Source organism: Epinephelus fuscoguttatus, linkage group LG14, assembly GCF_011397635.1.
Source record: "Epinephelus fuscoguttatus linkage group LG14, E.fuscoguttatus.final_Chr_v1".
In the NCBI taxonomy this organism is placed as follows: Eukaryota; Metazoa; Chordata; class Actinopteri; order Perciformes; family Serranidae; genus Epinephelus; species Epinephelus fuscoguttatus.
In genome coordinates this window covers 14,724,438-14,738,856 of record NC_064765.1, presented here as the reverse complement: position 1 = coordinate 14,738,856, position 14,419 = coordinate 14,724,438, and the positions used below count along the sequence as shown (strand labels likewise).

The following is a 14,419-nucleotide window of genomic DNA, read 5'->3' as shown; positions in this document are numbered from 1 at the left end:
CAACAGGAATAAGGCCAGGTCCAGACCAAAGATTCGCGACAAGACGAGTTGAAACAGGTGACTACTTGCAATGTGCAGAACCTGCTGGTTCACACCAATGCAATTAGATGAGATGGTGTATCATCTCTATGTAACAACTCTCTGTACTTTCATTCTGATTTCCAGCTTTTCAGGCTTATTCTGTGCCTGAATATAATTTGTAGCTTCTTAAAATATGAATGAGGACAGTGATAGTGAGATACTGGTTACAGTTGCATTTGTAGTAGTGATGAAACGGCGAAAAACAAACAAAACAAGCATCAGATGGACTGTGTTGTAATTATGTAGTGGGGGCATAAGCACATAAAGCAAACACCAGCAGCGACCCTCCGTCCGACATGGTACACGTGAGGACGGAACAGAGGGCTAGGCAGGGATGGAGCACCTGCCACAGCAGACGTACAGGCTGTCTGCAAGAATTCTGACATGACCATCAGACTTCACTACAAGCCGACTGGCTATAGAAACAGGCGACATGCTTTATGTTCAGCCACCAGCAAGTTGACCAGCAGAGTTGCAGGTGACACCATCAGCCGTGCTTCCGCCGAGCTCAGATGGCCAGTTCACACCACTGCAACGTTCTAAGCAGGATTCGTCTTGTCATGCATCTTTGGTCTGAACTGGGCTTAATGGATGGCAATTTGTCTTTGAGTATGGAAAGCTGACCTGCGGAACACGTTTTAAGTTCTCAAAAAAAAAAAAAAAAAAGCTGATTGAATGATTGCACTGAGTTATAGTACCTGTTAGAACAGAGACTAGCTCAGACGAGACGTCATTAATACCATTGATAGGGCAATTATATAGTGCTGTCAAAAATATTGATTTACTGACACTTATTGATTCTAAATATCTGAAACTGTTCAGTACTCATTTTCTGAAGTATTGATACACTGGTACCAACTGCGCTTTCTCAATCTGTCTTACTGGTAATGTCTACTGCAGTGATTCTGTAGTAATCTGCTGCTAACCAAGAAAAGAAAAGACTTTGTTGCCATATTATAGACTTGTTATATTTATCTTTTAATAAAAACTTTAAAACTTTACTCCCTTTATGTCAATTTTCCCCCATAGTATCCAAGATGTTATTGAAATTTTTCAAATTGTATTTCTCAAATCAATCAGCCCCAGGAGACGTAACAGAACAGCTATGTAAGCAACTGTGACACATTTCATCTGCACAAACACACACACACACACACACACACACACACACACACACACACATTAAATCACCATACAGACTTGCGAACACAGATCACACAGGCCACACATTCACACGGCGAACACCCGGACACATGCAACTCCTGCTTGAATGCACAAATGAAGGCAGAGGACACACACACACACACACACACACACACACACACACACACACACACACACACACACTCACTCAGCAACTCTGGTGATCTACAGCTCTGCCCTAGAGCAAAGCAGACAAACCAAGTGTAGCAGAACGAAGAATCTCTGTTTTTTCCCCTTCGCTCTGTCTTTCCACGAATGGCATCAGCACTTTAGCTCTTCTGGTGGGACGCTCACATGCACAGGCACACACACATGCACACGGACAAAGGACACTCAAGTGCTGGGATTGCACGATGGGCAGAGAAATGGAGAGGAATGATGGGAAAAAGACAGGGTGAGGCGTGGAAGGATGCAGACACAACACTATCATTCATTCTCTTTTTTAAGGATTTGGTAAAAGTTGTTCCACTCTGTGTGTGTGTGTGTGTGTGTGTGTGTGTGTGTGTGTGTGTGTTCCCAAAGAGGAGACAGTCCCAATCAGTTAAAACTCCTCCCTCTAACTCAAAGAGGCAGAGCGGGATTTGCATTTTTCCCACAATTCAATTAACACGCCTGTCAGCCTCTCCTCTCCGTTCACATGCCTCCGCTGGCCATCTCGCACTCACACACATACAAATATGCTCCGGCAGACACACATCAGCGTCATGAATAGATGCATTTATGCATAAACGCGAAGAACGCAGAGAAATTGATGCGTTTATTTGTTTGTTTGCAAACAAATGAGAAGACTGAGAGACGAGGAGAAGCTCCCGGGTCACATCCTGTCTGGACTTGTCACATTCAGGGACATGAAAAGACAGTGCTGTTAATGGATGCAGCGAGCAGCCCCTGGGGACGTCTTTCTCTTTCTCTCTGTCCTCCGTCTGAGAAGAAGGGAAGCAGGGAAAAGTAAGGGAGTGCCATCAAAGAATAAGGCACCACGGGACGGGGGTGTTAGAGAAAAGACAGACACTCAGGGTCAATATGTAGCGAGAGACCACACGATACAGACAAGGCCAAACCGGATTTAGAAACCAGGAACCAGGATGAGCCACAGATGCAATGACTTTGCCGCGGGGCTGGCTAATGACTTCAGCTAGCCTCTTGTCTGATTAATAGCCTGTAATCCCATTCTCATGGATAGCATACCATAGCATTCCTCTGCAGCACTCATTAACCGCTATAGAAATACCCACTAATCACTCAGTCGCTTTTAGCTAGCAAGGCTAATGCTAGGCTAGGCTAATCAATAGGGAGTAATCCTGTTGGCGGAGCTGCTGTAGCGTAGCGCCCCTCATTACCAGCCATAGAAATGTCTGCTAATCATTCGCCGCACGGTTATTTGTCCACAGGGCCGTGGAATCACTTTGGTGGTGGTGGTGGTTGGGGAAGAGGAGGGAGTTTGACATTTGACAGTCAGCGGCAGAGGGTGGAAGAGACAGAGTGACACACAGAGTCACAGAGGCTGTGTAATGATTAAGAAACACATCACTCTTGCTTTTCTTTCCCCGCTCCCTCTGCCCAACTGCCCTCTGTATTGAGCATACAGCCAGATCAGATCTGGAGAGGCTCTGCTCAATGTCGGCGTCATTCAGGTTTTATCAATCAATGAAAAACCCTCCACGATCCATAATGGCTAATCAATAGTGAAGGCTTGCAGGCAGAGCAAAGATAACCCCTCGCAGACCACCGATAGAGACGGTCGTCAGCGATCAAGCGGATCTCTCTCCTTGTCCTGTCTTTACTATGCAGCGAGGTGAAACAGCTGGGGCAAATCAATGGTGGCAGCAGCCTTAACTCAACTTGACCGTACAGGTTTGCACCGTGAACGCTTTCATTCTATGATCCTCCTCAACAATACAAGAATCCATACCTTGCTCTGATAATCAGCATTTTTCAACACCATCAGTCCAACCTTTATCGGGCCATTTTGCATCCCTGATTAGCCGCAGCCAAACAGTTATCCACTGCAAAATGGCTGCTGACGGACGGCGTGGCAGGAAGTCAAACTAAAAGCCCTGTGTGTGTAGCCAGGGGCCCAACAGAGGTATTCGCATGTCCTCTTGAGCTAAAGTCTCTCAACTCTGAATTGTGATGCTATATGTTACGGCGACCTGAGGCTGAACCTGAGTTGAACTCTTGTATTCGAGGGGAGGCAGCGGTGTAGCTGAGAGAGGCCTGTCAACACTTCCCTCAAGCTACTGCAGGGGAAAACACATAGGGGCCATATCTCATTCTTTTATGTGTGAGATTGTGTGAGAGTCCACCATCCCCTCACTATATTGTCAAGGGCAGAGCACAGAACTTTTAGACTCGCTTGCTTGACTGCATTATCTGCAGCTGGTGGGCTGATCTAGTGCTGAATGCAAGATGAACAGAGTAAGAATATAGTTGGAGTGAGTAACCTAGAAATGTGGTGATAATAACAGCATTTATATAGAAGACAAAAAACACTCCATCTACAAGAAAAGGGATCAAATCTAAAGGGCTGCAGGATGATTAAAAAGACTGGAAATAAGAAAATGTTTCTCATTCTGTCTTCAAGGACTTGCTTTTTTCTTAACTGCTCGATAATTTTTACAACTTACGGCCTCAAAAAAGTATTCAAATACAACGTATGACATGGAAGAACTACACATGGGTTGAACTGATGACAACTTGACCACATACAGACCTAAGACAAGGGGTAAAACTGACATTAGGGGTGCAATTTGGCAACCCATCGACTTTCAGTCTGATGATGATAAAGATGATGATGTTTCGGGCTGTTCTGGTGTAGTCAGTGGAAATCCAAGACTTCCTCTTCCATGGGCTGGTGATTTCAGCACATCTATATAAACATAACTGCATACGAATGCTGATAGATTATATAAAGCTAACTCATCATCATACGATAGCCGATATGTTCTGAGACTGCATTTCAGCCAAAGCGATCCACCTTTCCACATGGACTGTTTACCTGCAATTCAAATGTGATTGTTCAATACTACTCACACTACAAACAAACTACAAATGTAAACCACAACACTTTGATACCTAAAGCCGTTTCCACCAAACACTTTCGGTATGGTACCTTCGGAACCAAAAGTAACTGTTCAGACGTGGTGCCTAGACCCTAGTGTTTTTACCGCAAACAGTACTCTAAAATATGGGCGGGGTTGTTGTCACTCACTGCTCCGTCCAACACTCACTGTATTTCCTCATTACTGGAGACACAGATGGAAGTCTATGCTTCATTTATCGTCCACAGAACGAGGTTGCACACTGACAAAATGAAACAGACTGCAGTGAGTCTCTCTCCATGGGATATTTTATAATAGTGGGTTTGTACATACAGTTCTTCTCAGGCAAGCTCAGGGGTTTAGTGTTTTCTCTCCAAGTTAGGATTAGATTATATGCAGTCCACATAACCCGGTCGAAATTAATAAAAGCTTGTTGAGCCTCGAAACCAGCCACAACTCAGCTCTGAGCAGAGTGACCGTCCGCTATTGACCAATCAATGGACTGTGGTGCTCACAGCTCCACCTTTTTACCAGATCTGTGTGCTAGGTACCCCAACAGAGGGGGGACCTAAAATGGGGACGGTACAGAATATTTCCATTGGTACCATCCACAACTTTTCACAGGGTAAACGGGAAAAAAGCGTACCGAAATGAATTGTACCACTTGGTGGAAACGGGGCATTTGATTTTATTCAGGGGCGTGCAATCGATATGAAACGATATAAGTAAATATCCTCATTGTCCTTTTCTTGAATGGTTGCCATTGTTTGCCTCAAGCTAGGCCGCTAGCACTGTCTGAATGTTTAGGAAGGTGGTGCCCTTGGATGGAAATGGTGACCGAGACGTGCTATAGGAATTTCAAAATAAAGGCTTACCTTAAAAAAGACAATATGTATCGATGTTCTCACTTTGCATCAATTATATTGGATCATTGAATCAATATATTAATTTAGAATGATGTATTGTTACGTCCCTGATAGACATGGCTTTGCTTTAGGGATCACAAGCCAAAAAAGGTTGGAAACATTTGCTTTGAAGTTTAAAACGTCAAAAGGGCACCCATAAGCTCAGACGGAAGAACGGGTGTCCCATGTACAAAAGCTATGTGCAGCGGTTGCGGGTTCAATTCCAGCCCATTTGTTGCCCTTTGCTGCATGTTATCTATTCTTTCTCTCCCTCTGGTACATTTGAACTGTCCTATCAAATAAAGGCAAAAGTAAAAAAAAAAAAGCTTAAAAAAAAAAGCTTCTTACAAATAATCAAAACGCAAATGACATCTATGTCTGACCAGTCGAAAAACCCAAAACAAATTACCTTTAATGATATTACAGCACCAGCATATATTTGGTATTTTTACATTAGAAAACACAAAATATATTTGTCAACTGAAGAGGCCATTAATCTACTAATGATTCTAACACCAAATGTGAACACTAATTAATTCAGAAGAGCAACTTATCATCACAAAAATGTTTTTAATGCCCCTGTCTGTATGCCCATTCCTCACAAATTTAATATTACATAAATCATCAGGTACAGCATGGTATCAAGTCACCACTGGTAAACCCAATTAGAGTCTGGTTTCCACTGAGACAGGCAGCCTGGTCCCATAAGTGAAGGTGATTTAAGCTGAGTAAACAGGCGGGGAATAACTGGCTGGAGGGATGTGGGAATGTTTGTTGGGAATGCTGGAACGTGGTGCAATCGCAGTCGCGGGATGAGCGGACGTAACCGGCTTTGGAGCGCCTGGCCGCCAGCGCTTAAACCCGGCTAATCTGATTGGATTAACACCAACCTGCCCGGCTCCACATGAGCGCGTGCATGCACACATTTGTACTATATGCCAATCAGCCGGGGCTGCCTCTGCAGCTTCCTGGAGTTCATCTGGATTCTGGGTTGTGCTGGCTGGCTGGCTGATGGCACCATGCTGAGCTACCCACATGCACACGCATCCGCTCTCACGCCACGCACACACACACACACACACACACACACACACTCTCAATTCACACACAGAGCCATCTTAGAGTGCAGTGATTTGTGCTGTGAATCTGAAACAGACCTATTGAAAGAAGACTAATGCCCAGCACTTGACAACCGTGCTAATTGACTAGCCCCCTCCCCAGCAATGAAACTAAACGTTTTCACCCCTTCGTCTTTTATCTTTTCAATCATTCCCTGACAGCTCTCCTCTTGTCCCACACTCATCCCATCCTCTTCCTCATATCACTCTTCATCACCTCCATCTCCATCTCCGCATCTCTCCCTGCTCCCGCTGTCCTTCCCCACCACCCACCCCCCCATACTCATACATGTAATCATTCATTAGAACCAAGGCAGTTGTCCATTAGGCAAAGCAGCCATTTTGGAAATTGCAGCAAATCTTCCATGAAAAGACATTTCCTCTAATGCGGTAGTCACGCTCGGAGGGAGAGGGAGAGGGAGAGGGAGATGGCAAAAAGGGAGAGAAAGAAAGACGAGTGGGCAGAGATGGAGAGAGGAGAAAAAAAAGAGGAGGAGAGGGAGGAAAAAGTGAAGGAGAGAGATAGAGAGTGAGCCCCCCGGCCATAAAGCCACCAAGCGGAAAGCAAGCCTGCTGTTTGATTAGAGAGTGACACCATCATGGAGGGAAGGAGGGAGGAAAGGACGGAAGGAGAGGGAGGGAAAGTGTTTGAGAGGCAAGCAGAGGGGATGAAGAGGAGGCGGGAGAGAAAGAGATGGAGAGAGAAAACAGGGAGTGATTTCAGAGGGCCCAGATAGAGGCAGTAAAATTAGCCCCATCATTTCGCTTACTAAGACGCTCTATGACACACAAGGATTAAAACAGACACGCACACACACACAGAGTTATGAGATGTGTGTGCAAACACACGTGCACAAGGACAGATGGTATCCCCCATCTGAAAGTGTGGCTCTAATTTGAGTAAAGTGGTAGATACCTCCTTAACCAATTAGAGGCCCCATATCTAAGGCCTCGCATTAGGGCTGTATCTGTTTGTCTCACACACTCATTAGTGTGTGTACTACTATGTGCGCGTGTGTGTTTGTATTAGCATGTCCCGAGGGATCACTGAGGAACATTAAAACTGATATAAGAGGTGGAAAATGACAAATCCACTCTGAGTGGCGTGCTGCCGAGTATGTGAGTTCTTTTCTCCCACAATGCCACTGTTCATCTCGATCTCATCTCATCGCCGATCAAAGGCAGACCTGTCTCTCCTATTACCCACCATTCATCTCGCCGCCGCTCGCTCCTGCTTAATGCGCCTCCCTCCAAAGCTGACACATTTGTCACCGGACCAAACTGAGCCTAATCCATCGTAGCAGGTTCTTTTTTTTCCTCCCCTACCCACAATTTATGATTTACTGAATGTGAAAAACCAGCATATTCAATCCAATTTCCTCAATGTCTCGAAAACGTTTTTATGCTCTCTTGAAGTAGAAACATTTTTTGAAGAAGCACAGTGCAACACACAGTGACACAAAGCCATCTGTAGAATCGATAAATAATACAGCCATGACAACAGGGCCTGGAAAATGCTATGTTATCAATACAAAACAGCTCAATAGTGGCTTTGGACATGAAATGTTCTTTAAAGAAAATCACATAAATGTCAAACTGGCTGTCTCTCTGTTGTGTAAATGGCAACTAGTGAGCTTACACAGTCATTATACTCTCTGCTTTACTATACAAATATACAGTGTATATAAGTAGAGCTGGAACATTACGTGGATTAATTGATCAGTTGATCATACTTCTGCAATTATTGGTCACATATGATTATTATTGTCACATACATATACTGTCTTATAACATATATGCTCCAAAATACTATCGTTATTAATATTTTATCACTACTTAAATCAATGTTACCATAGCTATAGTCATTAGTGTCTGCCCTGCATCTGTCTCTGTCTCTCTTTATGTATATTTGGTCATTAAGATTACTGCAAATTTACTATCTTGATCTATTATTATCTATTTTTTTTTTTCCCCATTAAAGGGTTTTTGGGGGAGTTTTCCTTATCTGCTGTGAGGGTCCAAGCACAGAGGGATGTTGTATGCTGTAAAGCCCTCTGAAGCAAATTAATGAGACTGAATTGAACTGAATCTTCGATTATTAAATTGCAGAATCTTCATAATCGATTAATTTAAGTCATTTATTTTTGGTTTCATGTATTCAAATGTGAATATAGAGCTGCAATAATAAAGTCAACTAATCAAGTAGTGGTCTGACAGAAATATCTGCCAACTATTTTTTATAACTGATTAATCTTTTAAGTAATTTTTCATACAAAAATGATAGAGTCTCTTACATATGGATATTTCCTGCTTTTCTTTATTCATATCATATCATATCAAACTCAACATCTTTGGGTTTTGTACTGATAAAACACAACATTTAAAGACTGAGTGGATTCATTGATCAATTTGCAGAATCTTAATAATCAATCAATTACAATCATTTATTTTGGCATCTTTTGGTTTTATGTTTTCAAATGTAAATACAGAGCTGCGGTGATAAGTCGACTAATCAAGTAGTCGATTGACAGAAGATAATCGGCAACTATTTTGAAAATTGTTAACGTCATATTTCATACAAAGATGGCAGAAAATGCTGTTTTCAGCCTCTCAAATATAAAATTTCCTGCTTTTCTGTTTCATATCATACTAAACTGAACATCTTTGGGTTTTGGACTGATAAAACACAACATTTAAAGACTTCACCTTGGACTTTGAGAAACTGAGAAGGTAATTTTCCTTATTTTTGAACATTTTATAGAAGAATTAAATCGAGAAAAAACAATGCAGATTAATCGCTAATGAAAATACTCATTAGTTGCAGCCCTACAACATTATAAGACTACACCGTTTAAATACAAGTATATAGAATATACAGTATAAGTAGAGCTGAAGCATTAGGTAGATTCATTGATCAATTGATCTTTAAATATTAATTTGCAGAATCTTAAAAATCGATCAATTCAAGTCATTTATTCTGGCATCTTTTGATGTCATGTTTTCAAAAGTGAAAATAGAGCTGCAATGATTAGTTGACTAATCAAGCAGTCGACTGATAGAAAATAATCGACAACTATTTTGATAACTGATTAATTGTTAACATTTTTCATACAAAAATGGCAGAAAATGCTGAGATTTCCTGCTTTTCTGTATTTCATATCACACTAAACTGATCATCTTTAGGAATAGGACTGATAAACAAAACATTTACAGATTTCAACTTGGACTTTGAGAGACTCGGATGATGTTTTTCTGCATTTTCTGACATTTTATAGAAGAATTAATTGAGAAAAATAATCTGCAGATTAATCGTTAATGAAAATAATTGTTAGTTGCAGCCTTAAAACTGAATATGTTTGAATATATGGCTATCTTTTGGCATGTTAATCAGATGAAACATGCTATTTAAATATGTCAACCCAGGCTCTGAAAACTTGTGATGGGAACTTTTACTGTTTGCTGCTATGGTTAACCAACAATGAAAATAACTGTTTGTTTCAGGACTAAACATTAGCCCATATATTTCTTTTCAGCACCAAATGAAAGTCAATATATGAGTAAATGTGAATTAAAACTTTCCTAATAATGTTCTTGAATCTTAGTCGAATTTCACAATGTTTTCTCATGGATGTGTTCTCTGACATTCAGGAGGCGTATTTATGTGCCTGAATCCAGCTGATGGAAATGGTCCTAATTCACATTTTATTTTTGCAGCATTTGAAACGTTTGTGTAAAATTCACTTGACAGCTGGATGAGAACACAGCTGCAGAGCGAGGCTGGATCTCTCGACGCTGGAGCTGCTGCTGCTGCTGCTCGTGCGGTCAGAGATTCTCTAGACAGGCCGTTTTCTCTTCTCGGTTTCTCACAGTTAACAGCGCAGCTCCAAAACCACTTCCTCCACAAAGCAGGCAGGTATGAGGTGTGCCAGATGCGTTAAATCATTGGCAGTGACAGTACGCACAGCTGACTTTAAAGCTCTGTGTACGACGCTGCACAGAGAAATCCCTCACCATCACTCTGTAAACACAGATGATCTTTTTCACACTCTCCCTGGCCTCTTCACCACACTGCTACTGCCCTCAAGACAAATGTTCCTAAACAAGCATTACCACAGTGATGCAATGAGAGCCAACAAGAGAGCCAAACAATGAGGGACACAAGGATTCAAACATACACAGGCAGAAGCACGCAATGAGACAGAAAAAGGCACAAAAACAGGAAGGGAAACAGAGAGAGTGTGATTCCAGCTTCTCTTCAAAGTTCTTCATTGCAGCGATTCACTTCACTTTCCTGTGGAAGTGGAGGTGCGTGTATGGAGCAGCACTGTTTTTCTTCAGGGTGCCATTAAGCATGTAGTCCCTTGTTTCTCCTGTCAGGAGTGATAGGATAGTCGATTATACTAGAGGCAAGAGATCCTCTCCATGCATGCATACCTAGACCTCTCATCTACGCTGCCTCCGTCTCTCTTTCTGTTCCCATGGCCTCCTCAGGTGTACACAAACACAGACACGCACACAAACACACACCCACACGAGTTCAGGGCTCCGAAGCAGTGCTCACAAAAGTGATGAAAGGCCGTTTATCCTGCTTCCACTGTGATATCTCGGCTCGCCATGCAGAATGGCTGGACACGTTATCACCTCTGACCAGGGGAAACCACGGGAGTCAGGACTGACGCCAGGAGCAAATACCAGCGCTAGTGTGTGTGTGTATGTGTGTGTGTCCCAGCAGTAATAATCACCCGGATTAGAGCGGAGCCAAACCCCCGCAGGGTCCCCCCTCTTCTACCCCCTCCTACCGACCCAGCCCAGCCCTGCCCAGCCTGCAGCTCTGATCCCCAGTTTGAGCAGCCATGGGAAGCAGAGCAGCCGGCCTGACATCTCCAGCGCGCCTGGCTGCCAGACAGAAAGGCCGAGGGGCAAATAACACTTCTTTCTTTCTTGAAATCTCCATGTATCCCAACCCCCTCTTCCCCCTCCCCACCTTTTTTGTCCTATTGATCACCCATAGCCAAAATAAAAATACTGAACAAGCTCAGGCAATACAAAGACACATAACCCATTCAACAAGCATACCCTTTAACCACAAGGGTGCAGTGAAATGGAAGTTGATACAGCCGTCAATATGTCTGGGTAAGGGATGCAATATGTTGGCAACAACAATGGGAAGGCGCGGAGAAGAAAATGGGTTATAACTTAATAAGAATGCACGTCGTGTCTGGATGCCTCGCAGTCAATGCAAGGGATTATTACGGCGTGGAAATGTTACCTAGATGTATTGCACTCACCATGCCTGAAATAAATTCACCTGAATCTCTGTGCGATTCTGTGGGAGGGCACCCAGATATTGGTGCCTATCAACAATTGTCAGAGGCACTGTTGAGCTCCTGTGGCATCTGTGACAGCACAATGTGGAAATGTCGATCAGCATTTGTCTCCCTGCATCCTACCTCGGGAAGATGCACACCATCCTTGACATTCGTCTTTTATTCAAAACCTCAGCGTCACACCGTCCCACCCAGCGCAGAAGAAGACCTTTGATTCAGGATAACATCTTGTGGCAACTCTAATGTGTCTGTGGTTTACAGACATGGGGTTTTAGCACCAGTATATCACCTCGTGTTGTGTTTCATCTCCTCTGGTATCACTACTGCATTTCTTTAGTGTGAATGGAACCAAAAATAGCTGCAAAGTTTTGATATGTTGTGTGAGGAAATGCTTTAAAATGTACCATTAGATGATTATAATTGTCTCTCCAGGGAAATAAAGCTGCATTAAAGGCAGTTTTGTGGAGCAGATAAAGATGTGTAAGAAGTGGGACTGTCATTTTATATTCATTTGATTTCAATTTTAGCCTAATTTTAAAAAAGAAACACTGTGTACAGCTTTGTAAGTGTACAGTGACCTCATTGTACCTTTGTGTCTCAGCTGTGGCATCACTGCAATGCACTTTAAATTGATATATAATAAGAGTAACCTAGTTTAAAAGTTGCACACACATGATTTTTAAATATATAGATCCCCAATTTTTGACACACACCTCACACTTGAAATTCCTCACACAAGACAGCAAACATCTCCCAGCTTTACCTCTGATTCTTCTGCTTGTTCTCCTTCTTGTTGAGGACCCCCGGCACACAGTTGGTGAGCTCGGTCCAGTCGGCGTGCAAGCCGCAGCTCCAGCCGGTGGAGAACCGGGAGAAGAGCCAGGTCTCCTTGCGGTTCGGCCGGTAGCAGGTACACTTCTTCTGGCCCGGTCTGCAGTCGCAGGGGACCTCCAGACGGACATTCTGGACCAGGTGCCGGCCGAAGGTAGTCCCCCCGGTCTTCTGGATGTGCAAAAACACTATCACGTCCTCCCCTTTGATTTGGAAATCAATCGTCCTCTCCAGGTCCCTCACGGGGAAGTAGTATTTCTTAACGTAGTGGGGGTCCGGAGTGGGGAAGATGTCCCCCTCGTCTTCCTCCGTGAAATAACCGTGCGGGGAGCCGAAATTGATCACCCCGGGAGCCACGTACTGATAGAGAATCAGCATAAAACACACGGATCCGACGACGATCAACAAGAATTTGCTGCTCCTCTCGACCATGTTCCTTCCAAGTGCGGGTCCCACAGTACGCTACCATTTCCCAGTCAAGCCGACAACAGGGAGCAGGGCGCTCGGCTTCGGCATTCTCGCTCTCTCCCCCCCGCCAACAACGACTCGTTTTCGGGGCTCAAGAGTGGCTCATTCCGCGTCGAGGCGACCGGCGAAGTTGGCTCATCGTTCACCGAGACCGTTCAACACCGTGAAAGACGCATTGTAACTCGCTGGAAGCCCCCCCAGTAGCCGACCCTCCCCCGTTTACTTTACTTTGGTTTCCAGTCTACACAACAGGCTCACTGCATCACCATGGAGTTATGTACCCAGGATGCAGCGCGACTGCTACCTTTTCAACGTCTCTCGCTCGCTCTATCTCTCCGAAAAACACAGCGAGGAGCACAGGCGCTTTAATTTATTGGTTCACACGTAACGACCGCGTCATCCGCAGCCAGCCAATAGCAAGTGGCCTCACATAGCTAGATCGATAGATAGATAGATAGATTACGGAAGCGTATTGCATTCACTTGACAAATAAAAAAAACCCTGTTTTTCTGAGTATTTTTTTTTCTGTTTTTCGTTTGTCAACGTTAGCTGACAAATTTGTTTTGAGTAACAATGTCCAGCATGATGGAAAAAAAACTGTTAGCTTAACGTTACCTGACAACTGAAATCATGCCCATACACGTTTGTCAGGTAACGTTGTTCCAACCTGTTACTAACCTAACCTGTTACATTGAGCGATAGGCCTACACTAGAAGGATGCAGTGGAAAACATAGCTACATTATCATACCCTGTGTGTAACTAATTACGTGCCTTACATCCATGAGCAGGAGTCACCATGGACGCAGGGGTCACTTGCAGGTGCCGGGTGGGAGCTTCTCGCGAGATTTTGGAGTATCTCGTCTCCTCGTTCAGGAAAAAAAATTACCACGAAAAACAGAAAAAAAATTACCACAAAAAAAAAAAAAACAGAAAAAAATACTCCGAAAAACAGAAAACATTACTCAGAAAAACAGAAAAAAGTTACACCAAAAAAAAAACCCCGAAAAATAAATAAATTACTCCAAAAACAACAGAAAAAATTACTCAGAAAAACAGGGCTTTTTTATTTGTCAAGTGAATGCAATACACTTCTGTAATAGATAGATAGATAGATAGATAGATAGATACCACACTGTCAAAGTCCTGCATTAAAAATATTACTAAGCAGGGGCGTAGCACAAAAATTCGGGGCCCTGTGCATAAGCAGTCTCTCTGGGCCCTCCGCCCCTCCTCTCTCGACCCATGAGACCATTATACATTTTTAAAAAGAGAGCAATCATGACAGTACACAGTGTGGGGTACAGGGAACACATGAACACACTGTTTTTAACACTTTCCCTGCCAGAGTATCATCAAGTTGCCAGCCACTGTCAGCATTTTTGATCATATTCACTAATCTTTCAAGACCCACCCACAAAATATTTTTTTTCTATGAATATTTAAA

General features: G+C 43.3%; 1 protein-coding gene across 1 annotated transcript in view; it reads right to left on the bottom strand.

Annotated features, from left to right (window-relative positions):
- The window catches only part of hs6st1a (heparan sulfate 6-O-sulfotransferase 1a), a 112,291-nt gene extending 98,993 nt beyond the window's left edge, over positions 1–13,298 (bottom strand). The window contains exon 1 of the mRNA XM_049596181.1: positions 12,439–13,298. Coding sequence (XP_049452138.1) covers positions 12,439–12,938 — 500 coding nt within the window. The 5' untranslated portion in view covers positions 12,939–13,298. The remainder of the gene's footprint in view (positions 1–12,438) is intronic.
- Positions 13,299–14,419: the final 1,121 nt, after the last annotated feature.